This window comes from Malurus melanocephalus, unplaced genomic scaffold (genome assembly GCF_030028575.1).
Source record: "Malurus melanocephalus ecotype Western Australia unplaced genomic scaffold, MMel_1.1 scaffold_234, whole genome shotgun sequence".
Lineage (NCBI taxonomy): Eukaryota > Metazoa > Chordata > Aves > Passeriformes > Maluridae > Malurus > Malurus melanocephalus.
In genome coordinates, this window is record NW_026623466.1 from 1,072,674 (window position 1) to 1,097,224 (window position 24,551).

The window sequence follows — 24,551 nt, forward strand, 5'->3', positions numbered from 1 at the left end:
GTCAGATCTTTCTGTTCAGGGAATCTTTTGACACCTTTCTGTGAAATACAACRTAACTGCAACCACAAGCCAGGTTTTATCAAGTTTTTCTTTGCAATTTGTCAGCAGCATTTTGCCAAGCCAGAAGAGTTTCCTCCATGCTCTCTGGTACTGAGAAGGATGCCTGTAAGTCATTCAGTTTGTTTGGAAATAGGGATGCAGCCCCCAGCAGGAYGAAAAGCCAGGAAGAGCAGTTTCAAAATGTATTTACTGGTAACTACCACGATAAAATAAATGTTTGATTCCCTGCCCCTTGACTGTAGTGCTTAGCTTTGTGTCCTCTCTGTGCCATGTGAGGCACAGCCTGGACAGGTGAAGCTGGGGATGGGACACTCTGGGCAGGTCCAACTGGAATGGAGGCTTTAAGGCAGATTTTCAAAACATTATGGATTTCATCTTTGCTYAGCAGCTGGTTACTGTGCCAAAGCCATGAATCACACCACACGAAGTGATTGAAGCAGGGGGAAAAATAATAATAGTAAAGTGGCAAACCAGCTCAGGGATAGGCTTGGGAGTCCTATTAAACTTGAGAGGCTACAATTTCTATTCCCAGACCTGCTGGTTAACACAAGAAAAAGAACCATGTTTCCCCACCCCATCCAAGGAGTTGTACTGTAAGGCAAAAACTGAAGAGCAAACCAGCAAAAGGTCAATCCTGTACTGTGTAGGCAAACGTTGCCAGCAGGTTAACGTGGCAGCGTTCATGAAAAGGCTGCAGCAGCTCTGGCAAGCTTTGCAAAATTTATAATTCCTCGCAAAAGGAACCAAATATGTGATGTTTGTTTCTGTGGAAGAATGGGAGGAGACTAATGGTAAAAGAGAAGGAGTGGGAGTGCGGATGCAGGGAGAGGGGAGCCCTGGCGAGTTTTCAGGGGACCTACAGGAAAAATTGTCTAAATAGAGTAGTTCAGACCTCAAGTACCRTGTGGTGCTTCGACAGTCTTCTGGGTTTTGGTGTTTTAAACAAAGTGTTCTTACATTTGCTGGGCTGGAATGTCTATTTGACTATAGACTCTCGGCTACTTTGCTCGTACTTTAACATTTTGGACATGTGACAAAAATGTGTGTAACGCATTTTTTAAAGTGTTGATTGTGCTCGTAATTTTCAAGTCAGAATATAAAATAAACATCTCTGCCCTTTCTTCCAGCAGGCAGCACAGAGATCTGCTCTCCGCGTTCTATCTGACAGGTACATTTTGTCATTTTTATGAACTATAAATTGCTTTATGAAACGTTGAGCCCTATTTATTGTGGCATATAACTCATAATCGGATTTTGTCCCCAAAGTATCTGTGAACTGGGATGTTAAACATTTTGCATGCTTAGATTTGTCATGCATGTGTAGAGTTTATTACTGCAAAAATCACAGTCTCGTTGTATTTCATACAGAGTATGCAGAATCCCTTGTTGTGATACCAAACGAGAGATAAGAAACTTACTGGAGAAGGCATGAATGATGCAGTAAATTCTGAGCTTTAGAGTTTGTTGAGATATATCTGAGCTCATTTCTCAGCAATAAGTACTTCATTTATTCCAAGATGTTCTCTTTTGACTTTTTCCAAATCCTTTCCCTGGGAATTACTCTTCTTTTGATGAGATTCTCTGTATGTTTTATGCACAAAAACAATGCCCTTTTTTACCCCTTGAGTTTTAAGGGATTGGTATTTTGGAGGAATTTAATTAAATTTTTCACTTCTTCTGGAACTGCAGCAGTGCTCCAGGCAGATAAGCAGGGGACCAAATCCTTAGTGTTCAGATTTTACTCAGCTCTTTTTCAAGCAAAAATCCATTAACTTCAATGGGAAACTTGCCTGAGTGAGGAATTCAGGATTTGGGCCATAGTAAATGTTATAGTTGGGCTGTAGGTCTGCACAGGTATTTACCTTAAATGACTTTTATGAAAGAGGATTGATTGAAATATAAGGTAGGTTTCTAACATGGTCTTGATTTCTTTTCCAGTTTTGGGGAAGGCGGTAGGGAAAGGGGGAGGAGACACTGTACATTTTAGTGCCTGTGAAAAAGAACTAGCAGATTTACATTTTTCCACRAATGAGGTACTGTGTCATGCAGGCTGACACAGAGTAAATTTCCCCATGCCTTGTTGGCAGCCCCCTCTGCTCCGTCTGGCCCCCAGCCCCCCGCCTCCCTGGGAATAAGCAGTAATTGACTCTGGAAGCCAGCTCAGGCCAGGATTTCTCCAGAGCAGAGCCTGTCACTTAGGCTGAATTATATGTTGTGCATGGATGAATACCATTTCTCTGCTTGGAGGCTAAGACCGCCAAAATTATCAACCTTCCCTCCCCAAGTTTACAAACACCGTCTTGTTTAGAATTTTTTACCCCCCTTTAAGGGAAAAAAAAAATCCTGAGTGAAATGTATGGGATGTGGGTGAAATTGCTGGCACGGTTATAGGGCACAAAAGTATTTGCTGTGACTGGAATGAATTCAAAAGGAAAGCAGAGYTGGAGTCAGCATTATGCCCCTCTCCCTGGAGGTGTGCAAGCTCACCCCCAAGGCAAAGCAGATTTTGCACTTGGTGGTGACAATACCGTGACCAAAGGAAACATGGGGCTTTTTTTTCACATCATCCTCCCCCTGGGCTGAATGAGGAGCATTCCTGCAGGAGTGCCCCTGGAGGTAATTACCAAGCCCCAAATCCCGCAGTTTGATTTCTGTCTCCCCTGGAAAGAAAAGTGGTGGTGATGGATAGATGTTCCCTGCCTCGTCAAAGGTGGTGAGGGAACTGGGTGTAGGCTGCCCTCATCCACGGGGCAAAAGGGCCTCAGTATTAACCATTACACATCAGATTTAGTATTTTTGATCAAGTATTTCGCTGTCTGCCCACAAAGGCATGCTCAGGGACTACAGCTTTCCAACCTGCTCTGCAAACATTCGGCTGCCAGGGTGGCAGGGTGCTGGGAAGGTGGGGGTGCACCCTGGRGGTTTGCCTTCCAGTCACCCATGACCTCACTGCAGCAAGCAAATGGGAGGGCAGGGGGCCAAAATCCCACACTGTGACGGCACTTTCTGTCTCTTCTTGGCTAGAGYCAGGATGCCTGTGATACTGCTGCTCATTAGTTGTGTCCCAGTGGCAACGAAGAGCTCCCAGTCACACACCAACATCTCCCAGCCCCAAGGGAGATGGCCTCTTACTATAAAGCTTTCAGTAATTTTGCCTTTTTTTTTTTTTTTTWAATATTCTCCAGCAGTTCCTGTAGTAGTTCTTGCTTTCAGGTTCTATTAAAGAGGTAACAGTTAGCTAAACTAAAAGACGGGGAAAAAAACCAACCAAACAAAAAAGACAGCATTTTTAAACCTAGCCACTGATTTCTGTAGTGTATCACACTTAGTCTTGTTTTCAGAATGACACAGTAACCCCCAGCAGATTTATGTGCAAACACAAAGATTAGTGACCCAGAAGCTTGACTGAAACAGCTTTTCTGCTTCCAGAAGACAGGTTGCTCTGCACATGCAGTGACTATTTTATCAGCAAAGATGCACTGGCCCCATTAGCTTTTCATTCTCTCATGAAAAGCCCTCAGTGTTTATTCAGCACAGCTTGGTTTTAATTTTATTGTGCTTTTCAGTAAAGTGGTCTAACTATACTGATTACTCAGTTTCTGGGACAGAGAAGAACAAGAACTTAACTCATATACCTTAATGGTATAGTGCTGGCGTATATTCAATTGTCTGACTCCCATATCCACTGCCTGAATAGCTTTCAAATGAAGAAAAATGCCTGTAACTAAAATATTCAGTGTGTCCTGTTGTTATTTAACAGTAAGCAGTGTGGTTAAGCCAGGTCTTAAACCTGCTTAATCCCACTGAGCTAAATAGATTTTRTTATTGACTCCCATGGTTCCAGAACTCTGACCTTAAGGCTGAAGTTAAAAGCTAATTTTTTTTGCAGTCTGTTCCTCTAACCCAGAAGCACTTGCTTGCTGGATACATTTGCAATGGAGAATGTCCAGCTGTAAATTACAGCTGTTTGCAATCATACCCAAACACAACACTCATTACTATTCTTTTGTTCTTTTTAGGCTGAAAAGCCCACCATGAGGGAGACTGTACAGTACTTAATCCACACATTAAATTTACTCACAGCTCATATTCATGTGCATGATAAGATTTTCCATGAAGTAAAGATTTACAGCGGTCCTAGGGCATTTTTATTCCCCTGGCTGCTTTTATTCCTCTGTGCTGGAGTGTTGGCCAAGTGGGTCTGCTGAAGAGTTTCAAACACTTCAAGGAAAGTGTTGTACCACTGCTGAATTTCCTCTCTGGTTGTAAGAAGGAGAAGACAGGTCCTTTGCTGAGTGCTTGGGTGGTACTTGGGAGACATGCTGATTTCACAGTCGCAGTCTGCTCTCCTCTCCGTGTGCTTCTTCTGGAGTATGCAGGAGTCCCTTTCCCTGGTATTGTAAGCAGCCACAGAATTGATGATTAGTTTAGAGGGRTATGTAGCACAGTTCTTCTTCCTCAGATAAAGCCACATGGAGACACGCTATTTGTGTTAGGAGGCCTGGGGAGGACTGCCTGTAAAATATTAAAGCAACAATAAGAGGCAATTTATTCTTTTAATAGATCACTTAAGGCAGCCGAGGCAGCTGTCCAAGCAGCCTTAAAACTTTTTGTGGAAGGAGACACAGTTTTCTTGTTCTCAAGTATCTGCCTGAGCTKTGATTATGCGAAGCAGTTAAACTTGTAATACCCTGAAGTAAGTAAAYAGTTCAGTGGCAGCTAGCAAAAATACTCATGTGCTTCATGTCACTCACATACTTAATGTTTGTGTTGGACTGATGTTTTCGATAACATCTCCCTCCACACCATGAGAGTTCTCCACATGAGAAGCTGCATGGTCGGCTTATCAGTGAGTGACTCAGCTAGCTGGCTGCCCAAAGGCTTCATGTGACAGCATTGTGCAATCAGTGACAGCCTGGGGGAAGCCTTGGCTKGGGACAGCTGATCTGGGTCCCAGCAGAGAATGAGGGAACTGAGATCACAGGCTCCACAGGAGTCAAAAAGGTTGGCCAGAAAAGAGCGTACGCTCGTAGTGCTCACTGCCACAGGAGCAGAAAGGCTGCTCTCACGGTGTTAGCACATTGCTTAAACTTTCTGGATTCTCTTTGAAAGGAAAAAGAGAATACCTCTGAGAGAGAACATATGGATTTATCATTTATGTCTTACATGAAAGCTTGTCTGTTTGGAAATKCTGGTGTCTCACAGTTGCAGCCCTTCCCCCCAGTACAGGGTAGCAAAGGGCAGCTGCTCCTTGGAATGGTCTAGAGTTTCTCAGTCCTGCTAGTTAAAGAGCATGGAGGTGGAAGAGTAATGTTATATAGGGTATATAGGATACCTTTTCCAGTATTGGAGAATGTTGCGAGTGAAAAGGAGCTTTAGAAGAAGAGCCTGCGTAGATGGTTTGCAGTGAAAAGGCATAGTTATCTGTGAAACTGGGACTTAATTTCCCTTTATTTATTTTGTGAGCAAGACCTGTAGCACTCACCTGTTTGCTGTTGRATGTTTTCTCATCCTTTGACTATTGCTGGTGTTTATTTAGAATTGTTCTACCATAGCACCAAAGATGTGATTTGGGTGTATAGTTGTGTGAGAAGGTGGAGCAGAGTTGTTCCAGGGAACAGTAACAGTATTGAGCCCTACAAAATACTGGAATTTGTTTGATGTTTGAAGAAAGAAAAGTTAAAATGCGTTTTTTTTTCTTCAAGGAAGTGATAGTGTTTTGCTATCATGACAGCCAAACTTTTCCYACATCCTTATGGGCAACCTCATGCATTTGCCCCTCTAAGACATCTGGGGGAAGACAGTCAGTTCTAGTTCCCAGAAACATCTGCATTTTGAAAAATACCTATCTGCTAGAAGAAAGGTCTGACTAGTAATTTCTCACGTATTTTCTTTGACTTCCGTTGTCTTTTAAGAAACAGTGTGAGGATAATTACAGCACGGATGTGGAAGGGGAAAAGGCAAGGTGTAGGTCTGTGGTCTTTCACATATTAGTAAGGAGAAAACAGGTCCCATTGCYGGCTGGCAGCATGAAGAATATGCAAAGTGCTGTTGGGGAGGGGAGTGTATATGTGTGCAGCATATGAAGTGCCTCGGCATATGATTAACCTCACTGGGTATGTAGTAAATAGTAGATAACTGTGATCAAAAAAGTATTCATGTGATTTATCAAACTGAGCAACTGTGCATTTTRCAGTGAAGCAGGAGGTCAATCCTGAAATCTAGGGCAAGTAGAGCAATAGGAAATTGCAGGGACTAAGAAGTTAATCATACTGTTGGACTGCTTCCATCTGGTTTTGAAAGACGGAGTCAGTACAGTGCTAGTGAGGACGCTTCACGGCAACAGATCAGGAATTAATTTTTTCAGCAAATCTTCAGCTATCATTTGTGGTAACACAGKCTTATAAAAATGTAATTTAATTTCTTTGGAATAAATCACATAGGACAAGAAGTGTGAGAGTGTTTTTTTAATGTGTGTATCTGAGGCAAAAAAAAAAAAAAAAAGTGTGAGAGTAGGAGAAACAGCAACAATCCAAGAGGAAACAAATATTAACAATATAAAACCTGGAAGGCATATGTGGCCATCCAGTTAAATGGTGCACATAATTTTCTTTGAAAAATCAGTTTGCAGTTGGGAAACCTGTACATTTTTATRATGCTTGGAGGCATAATCTTGTCTAACCTGTCTGTCCATCTTCATAARTGTGGATCAAAGGAGCACTGACTTAAAGTACTGTGGAATTGATACTCTGAACACCACTTCCATATATCATGGGTGCATAGCTATGGGCAGGGAGTTTGTTAATGAATTCTGTTTTCCTTATTATTGATATTACTTATGATATGTCAATGAGATTTGAACATTATGCTCCCTTTGGGCAATAAAAGCCCCCCCAGGCAATGAACCTGTTGTAAAACAAAAGGCATTTTAACCCTGATAGTAATTCTGGTAGCTAAACCTCAGTTTATTGGAAGAGGTAAGGGAACGGTCAGTTGATAACATTGTGCCTTTCTTACTTCAGCAGTGGGCTAAGAGAACAGAGAGCCCTATGCTAGGAGTGATGAATTGTGCTACTTTTAGTGCTATGCTGCAAAAAGTGAAAAGTTATAAATATGTTTGTATCTATTTCCTGGCAGTCTGATGAAAGAGAGCTCAGGTTTACACAGCACCAAGAGCAGAAAACCGGTGGCCACACTGTTCACACAAATCACCACTTTCATTACCACCTTATTTTAAGAAAAGATGAAAATTCATACCAAGCAGCAACACCTCAGCCTGSTCCAGTTACATGGCACAAGTTTGGGACTTCTGACCCCTGTGGGTTATGAATCGCATCCTAGCTCTAGCTCAGGCAGTCTCCAGAGCAGGTGCAGCAATGCAAAGGAGAAATCGCAGTTTCCTCTGAGTGAGGCAGCAGTCCATGCAGCAGATGGAAGGAGATCCCCCCTTCAAGCTTTAATCGTTCAGCAATCAGCCAGGCACAACAGGGCTTTCTGGCATCAGCTCCATGGATGATGACATGCTTGCTCTAGTCGGTTTTTCCTGCCTTCCTGCAAAGGTGGTTTAGAAATCTCAGCTAAACTTCTGGGTTTGCKTTTGTCACTAATAAGGCTATCTGAATTCTGTCCTCTGTATTTTTTAATTTTAGATTCAAGAGCATTTTCTCCTTGCTCTTKCTTTTGTTCTGACCCTGGCAACAACGGAGGGAAAGAGGAAAGGGGAGACTGGCTTGCTCAGGGGAGAGCAGTCAGGTTCTGCTGGAGGCCAGTCCTGTGAAAACGATAATGCTTGTGCCCAGKGTGGGCAAGGGATTGCTCAGAACAGTGTCTTCATGAGGCCCCAGTGGGACAACACAGTCTGTACTTTGGCCCTTTGTTCCCTGGGGRGTGATACTACACAGCTGCAGAACTGAGTCCAGTTTCTTTGGAGGCAAAAAAATTAGGAGTTTGTACAAAGAATGAGGTACCCTGTAATTTCTCTATGGGGATTAGTTGTGGCTGAATCAGGACTGAAATGCTTCTGCAAGGAGTCATATTGTCATGATCTGGGACATTTTGCTCCCACATTCAGTCCCATCCAGATGTCTCCTCTTTTTTTTCATGGTTGCCTCAATTTTGATGTAAGTTGCAGGAATATTTTTATCCTTTCCTCTGCTTTTGGAAAAGTATTGGATTTATTCTACCATTGATGAATGGTTCATACACTTCTAGGCTTCTTGCATTTCAGTGAAAGGAAACATGTGATCTTTGAACAGCCTGGGGTTTTCCCTCAAAGAAAAACTGGAGCATTTGTGAAATTAAACAAAGCTCTTAGGATGGGAGAGCTTTTTCCCGCTTAGGTATTTCACGTGCTGGTGTGAAGGTACAGCAGCAGTCCAGTAGGGCACTACTACCTCCCCCAACACCCTCAYTGGCAACCTGATGAGCAGGGAAAGTATTCAGTCTCTGGAACCATTGAAGCTTTTTTGATGTAAACTGAGAYCCAAAAATCTCAAATGGCTCATTTTCTAAAGTTACAAGTTGTTTTGTTTTTTTGTTTTTTTTGCTCACTCAACATTTCCAGGGAGTCTGTCTGGTGACATTTTCTTTACAAATTATCAGGCCAAACACTTTCWGCTTTATTTTTCATTATTATTGCTTTCTTTTGAGGTTCTGTTTCATGGGTAAATTCAGAATTGGAGAGCTTTGTTCCAAACTGGATTGGCATGAAATTTCAAATTCCTTCTCCAAATGGAAGACCTTCCTTGTCTCAAAGACTGTATTTATAGTAGACTGCCCTTTTTGCAGTCAGAGAGGGGCCAGATCATATTATGACTGTGTACTCTAATGTGTTTTTAACTTGAAAGTAAAATTAGGCCTGGACTGAAACTGGGTTTAAAAAGTCCAGGTTCAGACATTACATTTTTATAACATGAAAATTTTATCACTTTGAAAGGCAGAAATAAATAGAAATTACTAAAATTAAATTAGGTATTTTTTCCATGAGGGAAAAAATGAGGGATGATTTAAACATGAYACATACTATATTTAATATGGTCATTTTAACAAAAAAAAGTCATTTATTCTAAAGGTAGATATTTTATATCTAACAAAATTTAGTTTGCGTAGCAGTTTATCTTGTGTGAGATTGCTATCAAGATTTTAAAKGGTTTTTTCATTCTCAACTCACATGCAGAGCTCTTTTTCATGCTGAGGCACTGCCTCTCACCCACACATTCACACAGAAAAGAATAGGCCCTTCTCTGTGGAAATTTAGCAGCCAAATAATTCACAAATAGCTCTCACTTATTATTTACTGGCACAATCAAACATAACTGTTCTAAATTAACAGTTTGTCAAATAAAATAAAAAAAAATTAAACAAAAAACAGGGGCACAAGGTAAAGAATCTCATGATTCTGATTTAGCAGATAAAAATCCCCTCTTGAAAGGTCATAGAGACCTGCCAAGGAAATTTCTTGCTTTGCAATGATCCTTTAAGAGACTTGAATATGCTTTTTCGAGGCTCTGCTGTGGCMCTGGTGTGGTGCATATGCAGGGAGACTTGTATCATCTCATGCCCAGGAAGGTGATGCCTGCTGGCAGGGGAGGTGCTGGTTAGAGGGCAACTAGACCCTGGTTCCCAGCAGCCCTAGGGACTTTGCTTGCCATTCCCATCTTCCTTTTCTTCCTTTCTACATCRTCTTTAGAGGGAAAAGAGGAAAACCAGACATGCAGCCTCTATCACATGCATCTCCCCCTACATGGCCTCAGATCTCCACGATTTTGGCTAAGTTTCCCAAGTCAATCTTGTCCCAGAGCCTCTCTGTCTGCAAATCCTGGACCCTTGCCGTGTTTCTTGCCCAGGCTGCCCTTTCCCCATCCTTCAGAACCACCCTGACCCCAGTGGGGTGCCTGGAACCCTCCCTGGCACCCCCATCCCATAGCAGTCTCATCCTCGTCTCAGGGCCATGCGGCAGGAGCCAAGTCCCTCTGGTCCGCAGTGTCATGAGCAAAGTCCAGTGGAGGGTACCCCAGCATCACCCACTGCCAAAAGGCTGATGTGTCCCCCTTTGGAGGGGAACAGTGGAGAAACAGCTGCAGTGAGGGCCAGCCCATTGCCTTGTTTTGCAGCCCAGGGACACCAGCATCCTCCTTTGGCTGGGACACAGCCCAGCTGGGCAGCACTGGGGGTGGCACTGGCACCCCCCCTGCCGGGGCTGCCAGCCCCACAGAGGGACAACCCCACCATCAGCTGGACAGGGGGGTTCTGCCTGTACCTTGAGTCTCCTTGGCATTCAACTCCCCACAGTAACTATCACTCTTGCCTGCTAACAATGCCCTCAAATACTGATTTCCTGAAGCCACTTATTTTAAGGTCGTGATGTCCCTTTTTCTAAAACTTAATAAGCTTGATACTGACCATGTGGAGTCAGAGTGGGTTTGTAAATATTTGTATCTTCAGTATTATATCTTTGATAGCAAACACTAGGACAATAATTCYCACATTGAAAAGGCTCTTGGGGAGGTTTTAGGAACTCTGGCCGGCAAAAATAGTTGCCTGAAGGAAGAGGAAAAACCTTGGAGAATTACCAGACTCTTTTTTTAAATTTTGAGACAAATGGACTTTTCAAACTTTGCCCTGAAAAGAGATCTGGTCATGACCTACTATAAATCTCGTATGGCCATTTAAAACCTCACAGTACTCTGGTTAAACAGCATTGCACCAGACAAAACCTCCRGGGCATGGGGACATTGCTGCGGTTTTTCCCTTTCAAGCTTGTATATTGTCCCCATAACATATTGCCAATGTTCACAGAACCAAATGAGACTGTGGCCTTTCTTTAATGTACTCAGAGCTCTTGTGTTGAGAGCCTGTGAGGTCAACAGGAAAACATGGAAAGAAATCTCAGCTGAATATCGGTCTTTCCCAGGCTTCCTGGCAATTTCCAACTTCTCACTCTATTGTTTTCACTTAATAAGATAGAGCTTGTCCTGCGCTCAATTAAAAAAAAAAAAAAAAAAAAAAAAAAAAAGTGGTGAAAGAGCTAAGACTCAGAAAATGAGCAGTTTTGTAAAAGCCTGGCAGATTCCCATGTCTGCTGAACCTAATAAGAAGCACACTCATTTTTCCAGTTTGAAACTTTTTTTAGTGCAAACACGCCTAGTGCAAACACCTCCCACACGACTTGTGGGAAGAGCTACAGTGTATAGAAAAATAAGGGTATTGGTACTCTGACATGAAAGCTGCAGCCTACATTTTTGAAATAATGATGCTGAAAGGTGGAGCTCTGGGAAGAATCTAATTTTGGGCTTCTCCAGCTGCTAGATCACCCTCAGCTTTCCTTCTCCCTCTGCTAGAGGGTCACAGCACAGCACCTCTCTCTGTTAAAGCTGAAGAGGAAAGCAACAACTGCAAYGTTGTTGTGCAACCCAAAGAACATTCTGAGAAGGCAGCAAAACCTAAACACTCCTTTGAGATTATCAATCTCTAATTGACAGAGATATACTGGTTCAAATGTACCTGTTTCAACTTCTCTTTTTACACCATTTTCTGTATTAGCATGTTATGTGCTTGTCAAGTACAACCAAATTTTAACCTCAGATTGCTGATGTTTTATGAGYATTGTATAAATATAGATAGATTTCCTAAATTATTGTGATGTGWTGTTGATGAAAAGCACCAGGTTGGCACCTTATTATCCAGGAGATTTTCCTCTGTGTTGCAAGCACATCTGCCTATCTCCTAGAGCCTTGAATTAACCCCATGCATATTCTTTATGTGTGCAGACAAAGGGCACTGTTGAAGCAGATGAATGCCTCAGCATTTGATGTAGTTAGCTAATCTGAGCCAACACTACATWATTTTCTAAGAAATGTATCACTTTTCCTCTATTTGGTCAAAATGCAGCGTTAGCTATTTAACAAGAGCCGTGACAAATTTCTGTCATTGTCCACTGTATGTTACTGTCCCCTTCTTTTGTAAGGTCTCGCAGATTGGTTAGACTGGGAATTATGACAGAATTGCCCTACCCAAATTATTAGGGTTGTTTTTGTAACCGAAAGTCTAGTATCACTATGGAACAGCAGTAAATTGTGGATCCCATTTGAATTGTTCATATGTCAGTCATTTACCACACGAGGGAACGTAAGGCAAATTAGCGSCCACTGCCCCAAATGGAGAAGACATACTGGAGTGTCACAATGCACTCCTTGTCTGCTTTGGAGTCAAAGTCACGCACCAATATTCATCTGCTGAACTGGGAGGTGAGCTGGGAAAGACTGGTGACTGCAAACTCTGTAACTGTATGCATCTGCCTGTCAATCCTCTCATTAATCAAGAGCTGCAAGGATGAAGAAGAGATGAAAAGTGGATAGTCTAGCCAGTGTGAAAAGGGGACATCGTGGACGGGAGGTAAAATCTGGAAGGAGAAAAGATGAGCCTCTRCTAAGTTAAGAAATTCTGCACTACCTTTTTTTAAGGCCATACCATACCTGAAATAATAGATTTTCTGATACTGTTTTCAGGTTGTGCTGCAGTTTGATTGAGTCAAAGCTTAGCTTCTGTGAATGTCTGGGGTATTCAAATACACTTTCTACACTTGTGCTGAAAAAAATATATCCCCAGAAGTGAGACCCAACTCACATGGCCACGATGATTCTAAAATTGCCAACATATGTGTCCAAAGCTAAGACATAAAGAGAGTATGATTAGTGAGGAAGGGATTACCTTAGGTTTGTCTTGTACCTGGTGAAGAGCTTGTTAAAAGCAGTAGTGTGACCTTGAGATTTTCTTAGTTTAATTTCTTACTGAGACATATTTTGATATCTTTGTTTTAATCTTAATTTGGTCCTGTCAGCGGTAGAGTTATTTGTTTGGTTGCAGGGCCACATGCATGGGAATTATGTTATTTAGGTTACACACATCTTCATGACATGACTCATCTTACAATTGCAACTAAAAAGCCAGCCCTGTATATTAAAAATAAGCAAACAAATGTAAAACACATCAACATATTAGCAGAACCACAACACACTGATTAGCGGTGGACAACACAGTCATCAAACCAAGGTCACAATCAAGACCTGAACTGATGAATCAGAGCTCTGAGCTTTCAAACACATTCAATGCAGAAGGTAAACAACTTTACATTGTAAGCTTGACATGAGCTGGAGCTATATCCAGAATTATGAATAACTTTCAGAATAATTCACCAGTAGTAAATGATGGATTTAAGAATCTGGCATTTTCTGCTAGACCTGCAAGCAATTAATATGCACTTTTTCACTTTTTTCCTTTTTTTTTGCCAAGCAGCCGTGCATCCACACATATGTGAAATAAAGAGTGAACATTCTCTTAAAGGAAAAGAAAGTGTTTGACCTTGTCCTTTCTTCCTAAGGATCTCTTTTTCACATGGCTGCTGGCTGCCAGCACAACACAGCAGATAAGGATAGACCAGGATAAGGATAGGCCTAGCAACTGATGTCTCCTGCTTGGTGATCCCAAGAGGTGGCAATGCTTCTCACAGATCCATCCTTTTTCCTGCTTGCCTCACTGCACAGATGGAGCCTGGTTTCCTGGATGTAGATCACTGCTGAATATACCCATGGCCTTGCAGGCAGGAACTACAGGCTGAGGTGTGACACACCAGSCTCCTGCATGGTGCGTGTCCCAGCGAGTAATGACAACCTTTCCCTGCAGGGAAAGCGCTTAAAACCCACACTCAGCAGGTGCCACCTCCTTGGGACCAGCTAATAACCTCATCAGCACACAGTGTCTCCATGCCTTTTCTAATAATAATCATTTCTTTACCCTAAGTTAGGAAGCTAATATGAATCAGTTCACAGCTTGTCCTCATGACTTTTAATCTAAGACCACAGCTGGCCTTTGTGCTTTTCATCAGATGATTTCCAATAATCATTAAAMAAAGTTTTCTCAGTTCTACTTCAAGTCTGGGCCAACGTATCTGGCAGCCCTTATTCCCGTTGCACCCTGGTAAAATCCCGGCGTTCTGTAAAATCACTGGTGGCAACATGAATAATTAGTTGCAGTATTTGTACAGGGTCAGACTTATTTCTATACTGCTTTTCTTTGTATCTAGTCTAACCCTGGAGAGCACAGAGAAGTCTGCAAAGTTTTAGTCCATGAGATCATCCCAGTAATTTCTTACTGCAGGCGCTGTCTGTCTAACTTGAGTTTCCCATGTTAAATAATTRCGATATTGTTTCTTTAAAATCCTTGACAACAAAAATCAAAACAATTGTAMATAATCCACAGACATATGGAATTGTTTTGAGAAAGAAAGCAAATTGCTGAGACTCCTTRAAAATGGAAATCTACCAAGGAAACCCCAGCAGCCTCTTTGACAGTCTGCTCTTAAATTTTTCACTTGCTTTGATGTTGTTTGTAATTTATGTTCCTCAGAGGCTTTTAGATGAAGGAAATCATCTGTTTTAATAATGTGAAACCTTCTTCTGGCTACTCGAGATGGGAATTCCTGCTCTGTTTCCTGTGCCTCTCTGTCAGGGCCAAAAGGGGAAGGAGGGCTTAAAAATTGCWTGGCTGTTAGTGATCAGAGCTGTGGCATCACCTACCATTCCAAAATGGTAGGTGTTTGTCTACCCAAACATTACTTACCTCTCATTAATGAAGTAACATGTTAAGGAAAACTGTCTTTTTAAGCTCATTCTCCACAGTGGTGTTATTTCACTGWATTAGTAATTCAAAACAATMGGTTATGTGGTAACAAGTATAGGACAAAAGCAATTATTGAAATAGTCCCTTTAATTCAAAHTTATTTTAATTACTAGTGATATCTGTCCTTTTTTCCCCCCTCAATTCTGTGCAAAGTCTCTTTGTGATTCAAAAATTGCYRCTAGGCTATCACCTCTGGTAATTGMCATTCTCTGAGCTGAGTGAACAAAGGAAAAATTAAACTGGCGTGTGTCAGGCAAGCAGAATAGGAAATATATGTTCCTGCAGGAAAGCTACTCTCCTCCTAATTACCCTGCAATTGCCAAGTTCAAAATGTAATTTATGAGCAGCATAGATAGAATGGCCACATTAGTCCATTACTTCATGACGATCTTTTCTACTCCAGGTTTCAGAAAGAAGGGATTTTGCAGTTGTCAGTGCACTGGCATTGTCAGCAGCTGCTCTGGGCAGTGGTGCTAGACAACTGCACTTGAGAGATACTCCCCAAAAAAATGTAAAAGCAGTCTCCTAACAGCACAGTTTTGTAGAAGAGAGGTGTGCTGTAARGTACAGCTCAATAAAAAAAGCATAACCTGATGGGCTGCCTCAGACACTGCTGATCACATTGAGAAACACATCCACAAATGTTTGAAGGAGAAGGAAAATTCCCAGCTGCTGTTGCACATTCCACTTACTGTAATGCACCAAATGCAGCAAATGAACCTAAAGAACACCCCCTGAGTCCATTTTACTCTGACAAGCATGGAGTAGCCTGCAAAAGGATGGAGTAGTGGGTAAAGCTGCCAACATGTGATATGCAGCTGACAKGTTTCAGCTGTAGTTTTGGTGCCTGAGGCCAAGTCTACATTTCAGTCAAGTTGGGGCAGTGATTTAGTAGTCATCTGAATGAGCTTTAAACACAAAACAGGGGGACACTCATGGCCAAYTGGACCTCAGGAGCCATTTATTGCCCACATAGTTATCACATTATCACATTAGTTAGCACCATAGTTTGTGGTACTTGAGCTAGTCCCAACAGGYTCACAGAGTGACTGAGGCTGGAAGGCATCGCTGGGGATCAACCAGTCCAGCCCCCACTCACAACAGGATCAGCTAAAGCAGGTGCTCAGRGCCATAGCTGGGTCTTGACTATCTYYCARTATAGAAACTCCACAGCCTCTCTGTGCAACCTGTTCAAGCATTTGACCATCCTCATAGCAAAAAAACCATTTGTTATATTTAAATGGAACTTCTTGTATTTCAATTTGTGTTCTTTGCTTCTTTTCCTGTCACTGGGCACCACTGAGAAGAGCCTGGCTCTGTCTTCTTTACTTCCTCCTATCAAGCATTTATCCCTCCCAGTAATCTCGGCCTCCTCACATGAATGAAGTTCCAATCCCTTAATCATCTTTATGGCATTTTGCTGGTCTCCACATTTCTTCTGTACTGCAGAGCCCAGATCTGGATCTGGGGAGAGGCAAGGGGAAAGCAAAAAAGTAAAAGAGGGAAGGCTAAGTGCAAAGGCAAAGGGGAAAACTATCTTGCTGATTCTGGATGTGACATGCAAACCTCTGAGGCAACTGATGGAGAGTTCATTGCCTCCCAGCTGTACACAAAGTCCATCAATATTTTTCTTTGTTGCAATACAACTCCATAAGGAAGCTTGCCCCTTTCCTGAGAAAGCATTAGGTTATATTGCTTGGGAGTATCAGTGCTAAATATTCCCTTTCAGTTTCCTGCACAGACTGTTGAACAGAGTGCTCTTAGGAATGGGAGATGCCTGCTCTGATTCATTCTTCCAAGGTTTTGTTTTTACTTTGCCCCRGAGGAATTGGCCATTTTTAACGACTTTTATGATTAATAAAACTGTCTGAAGGCCTGCTGGGGTCTTCAAGCTAGTAGTTATCAACAAAGTCATCTAGCTTTCCCCCCTAGTGCCTGAGCTAATGGCAAAGACCCAGCACTKGATCTTTCTCCCCAATGTGAGGCTTCCCTAGCAGCATTTAGGGTCATGTTGGGATGGTAAAAAAAAAAAAATCCCCGAGAGTTACTTTCTTGCTGCACTGACAATGGAAAATCATACTCTCCTGGAAATCTGTCTCATCTCAGCAAAGCTCTGGTGCAAACTCTCCAACTTTCCCCCAGCTGTTTCCCAGCTGCAGGCAGGTGATGTGATACCCTTTTAAAGAATCACTGAATGTATATCCTCACAGCTGGACACTGAACTCCCAGCAGCAGCACATGTTGACTCCTATACCTTTAACAGTCTCCATGCTGGATCACACTGCTAAACACACATTCCTGCTCCRAAGAAGCTCCCCACTTGACACAGCACATCCCAGAGCATGCAGGAGCTCAGGCAGGCAGAGGCATTTTTGAGACACTGCGGTAAGACCTGTGCCAGAAAGGGACTGTTGGCCTGGGGACACAGAGAGGAAGAAGACAGCAACAGCTTGTGGTGTCACTGGGAGGGGGAAGCAGCACCAGCTAGCAGTATTTCTCCCCGACCCTCTTCTCTCACTCCACTATCATGTGTGCATTTCCTTTCAGCCCCACTGGGAGAGGCAGGGAGAGCAAAAGATGCATTGACGAATAGGCACAGGCACTTCCACATGTTTTAGTGATATTGTAAATTCATAGAAAGCTAAAAAGATGCGTGGTGGTTAATGAACAGCAGAACATGGGAGATGCGGATTGAAAGGTATATTGGAAGATATATGTTTAACTACATCAGGACACAGCATGGTATAAGACCAATTTTTTTTTTTTAATTAAAATGTCATACAGATCTAGTGTTTTTCGTAGTAGTTGGTAGCACATTTCACAGAAATAAAGGATTGATAACATCCTGCAGGAGGTTGCAGCTAGGGAACCACTGAGTCCAGACACATTGGTACCACATTCTGGATTAATAAAGCAAATAAAATTATATTTACTTTGAAATTTATGTCTGCCTCCCCTCATCATCTGTGTGTGYATGAACAAACCTCAAGTTTACTTTCCATGGATAACGTCTAAGAAAAAGATGCAATTCACGTTTGATTTTTCCTTTGAATTGTAAAGGGCAATTTATATAACTTAAAAATATATAAATACAACAAATAAATATTTATATATTTGTGCAAATCATATTTCTTCATTGTTGTTTTTCACAGACCACATTATAYCTGAGGAAGGCACAGCAAAGGTTACTCATAGATACTACTATCTGCTTCAAAATCCTTCAAGTATCTGCACACTGTGTTTGCTGGGTTACAGTGGGTCAGATCCTGACACCCTCACTAGACAGACCATTCCTGCTCTTCAGRAGCACTTCTGGGTACTCTTATTCAAACAGTAAAGTATGATATTACTAAACCAGAATAAGGGGTCAAGGATCTGAGCCTGGTCAGTATGGGAGATTTTTTTTTCGCAGTGGCTCAGACCCCTGAAAACCAAAGGCTGCATCATGGGCAAATACTCAACACCTAAAAATACATTTTAAACAATCYTTATTTACAGCTAACATGTCAATAAAAGGTAAACAGCATATCCTGGGCAACCCTTTCTAAAAACATACTAAAGTATTTTTGGATGATGATGGAAAACAGGCTGTGCCTACATCAGAAAGGAGAACAGAAGAACCTTTTACAAATCTTCAAATAATCTCAAACTAATTAGCTTTTAACATCCTCTCTGCTACAATTCTGGGCTTTATTAGCTGTTCTGCTTGCCATTCCTGAGTCTGCCTAATGTCTTCTGTAGAACAACTATGCATTTTTTCAAGGCATTTGTCATTTCTTGAAACTTATAAAAGAGAGCACTTGGATTCAAATAACAGACCATCTAAATGCTGCTCTGCATAGGGAGTGATATATGCTGACAAGGACTAGAAGTCAAATTTTCTTTATATGGTTCTTTATGGTGAGCAAACCTACTTAAAACAAGCTCCTTCTCAAGGCAGCATATTGATTAGAGCTGACGGGCCAAAAAGACCTTTGGGAGACAACAGAATATGGCTTGAGTCAAAGAGTAACACTAAAGCTGGCAGCAGCAACATTAAGAGTCAGTAAAACCTGAGAGAGTTTGTCTCATGCTGAAATTTATTGCACCCATTTGGACAGCCATTATGGTAGTTAGTAATTTTATCTGCACAAGTTCATCTGTATTTGGACTCTCAGAGCTTAGCGAGAGGTCTTGCAAGGCAGAACCRTACCCAGGGCTCTGCTGACTGAGGCAAAAGCCTGCTGTGCTGAAGCGAGGTATGACTGTGTCTGAAGACATAGAAAGGCTGTTTGTTTTGATGGCCAGCCACAAAATGAGTTATGTTAACAGTAATTCTGAAATAAGGTGATGGTAGGCTAGTGCAGATGTGGATTTTGTAGTCTGTACTGCTATGGTTTAAAGCTGTCACTCACAAGCAAAAATTGCTGTTTTCATGGATAGAAGTACACTTAGACTTCATGTTTTAGGAAATAAATGAGACAAAGAGAGCAACACCCCGGCTAATATCCAGTGAAACTGTATCAAAAGCTTCTGATGAGACATACTGAGAATGATGGGTTAATGCCACTCTACAGAATATTTTTCATTGYTCCTTTGCCTAGTTTCTGAAACTACTATGGCTGATGTTCCTTATCTTCATTGATGATCTGTTCCAGGGCTTAATTAACTTTATTTTCCTCGGGGCGAGTTGAAGCCAACCAGGCTGCTGGAATCACCTTCAAAATGTCACTGCATGATCTGTTCCTGCAGGTATAGGTGGTACTGATACAATTGAATCTGACAGCTTTTGGGCATCCCAGTCTTTAAAACAAGTGGAGAGAGGTGACTGAACCCTGAAAAGAAAATCATGAAAAGGAATCTGAACTAAATCTCCCTTGCTTCCCATACAGATTACACTGCACAAGGTGCTGGGCTTACCAAGCACATAGTTTAATCAATTATTGGGATTTTAGATTCTTTCTAGTTCATCAAAAGAGGTAGGAATCTCCAGAGCACCCAAACTGGCCTTGACAAGACAATAGAGGGATCTCAAATAGAAAGTTCAATAAAAAACAAAAATTAAAAAAGAAAAAAAAAAAAAAAAAAAAAAAAAAAAAAAAAAAGAAAAGAACAAAAAAAAAGAAAAATGAAAACTTCTGGGGTCCATACAAAGGAAAACATACAAAAGCCATTGGCGTTCGTCTCAGGAGGAAACCAAAAGCATTGTTCTATGACTGAATCTTCTCAACAACTTTATCCWGTTCCAGTTTATTTCTTGTCCACTGTCCCTCCTCCTCGAAAAAGTCTCTTAGAGATTGCTTCCTGATTTCACAGTGGAGGCGGAAGGATGCTGTTCATGGACTATTCTCAAAGCTGTTTTTTCATTCTCCAGGCCATTGGTCCAAGGCCATGCTCCAAGGACAATATTGGACACATAGGCTATGCCTGTCATTTCTTCTTTTCAAGTCACTGTACTTTGAGCCATTAAGAGACTMATTAAACTAGCAAGGTAAAAGGACCCTGTCACTCCTCTTCTACTAAAGAGTTAAATTCCCTGGACTGAGGATTCTCTCTGCTCATATTCCGCTGATGCAAGGTCAATGACAAACACAGCAAGGTAGTCAGAGTTGCTTTATTTTTCTTGCGAGCAGGTCAAATAAAACATTGCTGATGCTCCATTTATCTGGAGCGACAAGCAAACACTTGGCAGCAGTGGAAAGCAGACACTGGAATCTGGCACCAGGCTCCTAGCACAGCTGTCAGCCTGCTGACTAATCACTTCATCCCCACCTTAGTGCTGTTCTGGGTCTACTGGACCCTTTCATCTCAGATACCCCAGCACACACTCTTCTTCATGGACAAATTTATACAGAGGTGTCACTATACATTGTTACATAACATCTTATTTTAAGAGGCTTTGTTTTTAGTCAAGGTGGGGTTTTTCTAGAGGCTTTCTCTTTTCTACTGTATTCCTTCAAGGTGGGAGCTGAGATTCTGCTGCCTCCAGTATCAACCAGACCTTAAGTAGATGCCCTTTGCCAGACTGAATTTTCTTCAGGGCTTTTTGTCTGTGTGTGTGCATGAGCTTCACATCTTGTTCTGCAAGCGCCAGTGCATTGACAACTGCATAGTGGTGACTATTCTGACAATTAAGCTGCAATTGCACAGTGTACAACTGATTCTCTTCAGGGAGATGTGGTTTGCCTTCAGTTTGCATTATCAGATGATACTTGTAGTCTTGTCAGCACAGACTATTTAAGAAGCTCCCAGGGAAAGTGTTAAAATATAGGTGGGGCCTATRAACTCTGCTGTTGGCAGCTGTGCTTTATTAGCTGTGCTGTGCAAAGGTGGTGCAGCAAAGGTAATGCAGTGCTTTCACAGAAGCATTATATATTGTGACAAGCCGAACAACCTCCAGGACTCTCACTCATCATGACTCCCATTTCATACCTCATCCATTACASGAATGAGGTATGAAAACATTTCTCTGTTTCCTAAAGATATTAACAGACTCCTGGGAAATCGTTTACCTGGAGAAAGGGAAGTGTTGAGCCTCATTTTTTTGCATTCAGGCTGGAACAGCAGGCCATGGCAGGGCTAGCTGTCTTTCCTTGTTAGTGAATGATAAGTTTTTGCAATTGGTAACTGGAAATAATTCTGACAGTTAATTGGTTTAATTGGTTAATTGGTTAGCAGAGGTACAAAACYATACATTTGTATCACTTCCATACTGACTTCAGGAAAAGGATATCCAAGTRCTTTTTAAAGAATAATGAAGGACATCCCCAAACAGACTGAAGGTAGCAAGTTTGGTCAYACCCATGYATGAGCTAGTGACTGGAGCCCCAGAAGGATYATTTGATCTGGTCATTCAGACACAATGTGGCAGACCTAAAACTAGAGSAGAGCCTTTTCATCATRGAAGAATRGAATCATGGAAAGGCTTGGGTTGGAAAGGACCCTAAAGATCAGGGGAGTTGGAGCTATTTGATCTTTWTGATGCCTTCCAACCCMAGCCTTTCTATGACTCTATGATTGTACTCATCTTTGAATGYTAAGTACACAACCAGCCTTTGYACTGGTATTTTAAACCATGGTGATATCTGGCTGTTGTCTGTGCATGTTCTGGAGTTTATGGAGGGTATCATTTCCTTCTTCTCMGCATGATTTTGTCCCAAAACAAATGGACAAGGTCCACATTCATTCCGTAGGCTATCCTTATGGTGCTATTTCTTGGCATCCTACATCTGCGTCAGAAAATATCCCCATATGTTCTGTTTCAATATTGGGATGGCCTGATCTGCAAGTCCAGACAATTCCCATGGTAAGCATGCTTCAGAGGTCTTTGCTGGAAGAGAATTTGAAAAATACWCAGGGGCAGCAGCAAGAGGTGGGCATTTTCCTGGCTTCTGTGATTCATTCACAATTGATGAGACAGGAATCCCCTACTGTGTGCATGGGAGACATGCAATATCTTCAGTGTCAGGCAGCAGAGATATTTTTACAGATCTTGGCACGATATCCACAGTCTGTACTTTGAGGAAGCACCATGTGGAATTTGCTTTTGCAACAAAAGGATGAAGAGTTTTCCGTAAAAGACCTCTGATGGGTTTTAGGTTGGCTCTGAGGGAAGAAGGAAATGGTGTTTCAGATACTTTAAGCTGGAATCAAAATAGAGTCTCTGCCAACAGAGCTCCTTTAAACCATGGAATATGTTTTCATCACTGAATTTGAAATATTTTTTCAGAGTCTTGGTCAGATTTACTGTTGGATTTAAATCACTGTAGCCTAATTGAAGTCMGTGTGGCTATGACAGTTTATACCAGCTAAGGGACTGGTGTCTGTTTCAGAGTATTGTTTTCCCACAATTGGCCTTGATCTTCTAGACAGCGAGAGATTTTTTCTGGGTATCCCAAAATCATGCATCCTTTCTTAGGATTTTCTCAGATGTTTATGACATATGAATTTGGATCACCTTCTCCATGCTTGCCTCTCAATGTTGACAATGTGATCCTTAACAGTGTCACTTGTTGATTCAAATAAGCTCTTCTCAGTAGCTGTTGCATTCCACTCTCCTCTGGGAAGTCACAGCCACTTAGCAGTTGCACAGTAGAGTGAGATTTAGAAAAAAAAAAACAGTTTAGATGATCACAGCTGTGCAGATGACACTGGATGAGTTAAAGTCGCATCTCCAGACACAAAAACAAATACAGCAGATAGTGTCTGAAAGTGTTAGTGACCTTTTTGATAAGAAAGCTTTGGATACAATACTTGCAAAGTGAAACTACAAAGACCAACTGGACTCTAAAATAGAAAGCATTTTCCCCATGCTTGGCACTCCCCCCTGCCACACCTCAAGTACTGTATTTAGTTTTGGGCACCTCACTACAAGAGGTGCTGGAGCATGTCCAGAGAAGGGCAACAGTGCTGATGAAAGTTCTGGAACGTAAGTCCCATGAGGAGCAGTTGAGGAAATTTGGCTTGTTTACACTGAAGAAGGCTCAGGGTAAACCTTGCTCTCTACAGCTGCCTTAAAGGATGGTGTGGTGGGGTGCATGTTAGCCTTTTCTTCCAGGTAACCAGTGATGGTAAAAGAGGAAATAGCCTCCAGTTGTGCCAAGGGATATTCAGGTTGTATATTAGGAAAAATTCTTCACTGAAAGAGTGGGAAAGGGAAGTAGTGGAGTCACCATACCTAAACTATTCAAAAATGAGTAGACATGGTACTTTGTGATATTGTTTAGTGGGCTTGGTGGTATTTGGTTAAAGGTTGGACTTGATGATCTTGGAAGTCTTTTCCAACCTTAATGATTCTGTGATTCTATGAGCACTTGTGTAGCCTTTGTTGTGGCTGGAAGAGTATTTCAGAGGCTCACTCTGATAAGGTGCTTTGGTAGAGTCATTTCTCCAATGCCTTATTCTCCCTTGTGTTGCATTCTTGATAATCATTCATGCCTGTGTAAAGTACTTAAAATGTGCCTTCATATTGCAATGCAGTGAAGAACTGGGATCCCAAGTTCTTCAGCATCACAGAGATTCTTGTCTTTTGAATCTACTTATAATGTCACTGAATACCTGCAGTTTGGTAAAGAACTGCAGCAGTTTTCCTTGTACCTTTATCCATAATGCAAGTCTTTGGGACTGAATTCCTGCAATGCAGCACATGCCTGGCTGGGATCTTGTTGTGTCCAGTGCTGAATGCTGTGATCTATTATCATGAGAAGTAGTGCAGCTGTGAGCAGAAGCTTGGTAAGAAGCATAGAGTGGAACTCAGATCAACGTGATTAACCTGAAGAGGTCTCCCTCCTGAGTGCCACCAAAGTAAYCTCATTTGGGAATCTTTCTCCACTGACTGAATAGCAAACTCTTGCACCTTCCTGCATAACTGTTTAAACTACCTTTGTGCCGTTCAAAGGCTGGCCATGGCCGTGCAGCCTGATTGGGCTAATAACTGGTCCCACACAAATTAACTCTCGGTCTTGTCCAGGGATTAAGATGACTCCACCTCTCAATTTGGATCACAAGTTAGTTTGAGTGGGAAAGAAGTATTAATCTCCCCAAATCACTGGGCTTCTGCACCTGCACTTATGAGAAAAATTGAAACTATGGGGTATCTAGCACTTCTTCTAAGAAAAGTCTGTTGTCTGCCAGCCAGTGCAGGAAAGCAGACCATATAGCTCCCCTGTAGCCAGGATGATCAGAAACTTCAGATAGTGTGTTGTTTATTAAAAGGTCTTATTACTGAACTTCTGGAAAATTTACAAGGTATTTACTCTTTCTCTTAAATCAGAGAGTGCATGTTCTGATGAAGTGCTTTAAAGAAAAGTGGTTCTCACCCAAATTGTCTTTTAATT

At 41.8% G+C, this 24,551-nt stretch overlaps 1 protein-coding gene across 1 annotated transcript in view; it reads left to right on the forward strand.

Moving 5' to 3' along the window:
* AFF3 (ALF transcription elongation factor 3) overlaps window positions 1-24,551 on the forward strand; it is a 307,610-nt gene that overhangs the window by 236,748 nt on the left and 46,311 nt on the right. Inside the window, exon 9 of the mRNA XM_057374860.1 lies at window positions 1,188-1,228. Within this exon, the coding sequence (XP_057230843.1) occupies window positions 1,188-1,228 (41 nt within the window). The remainder of the gene's footprint in view (window positions 1-1,187; window positions 1,229-24,551) is intronic.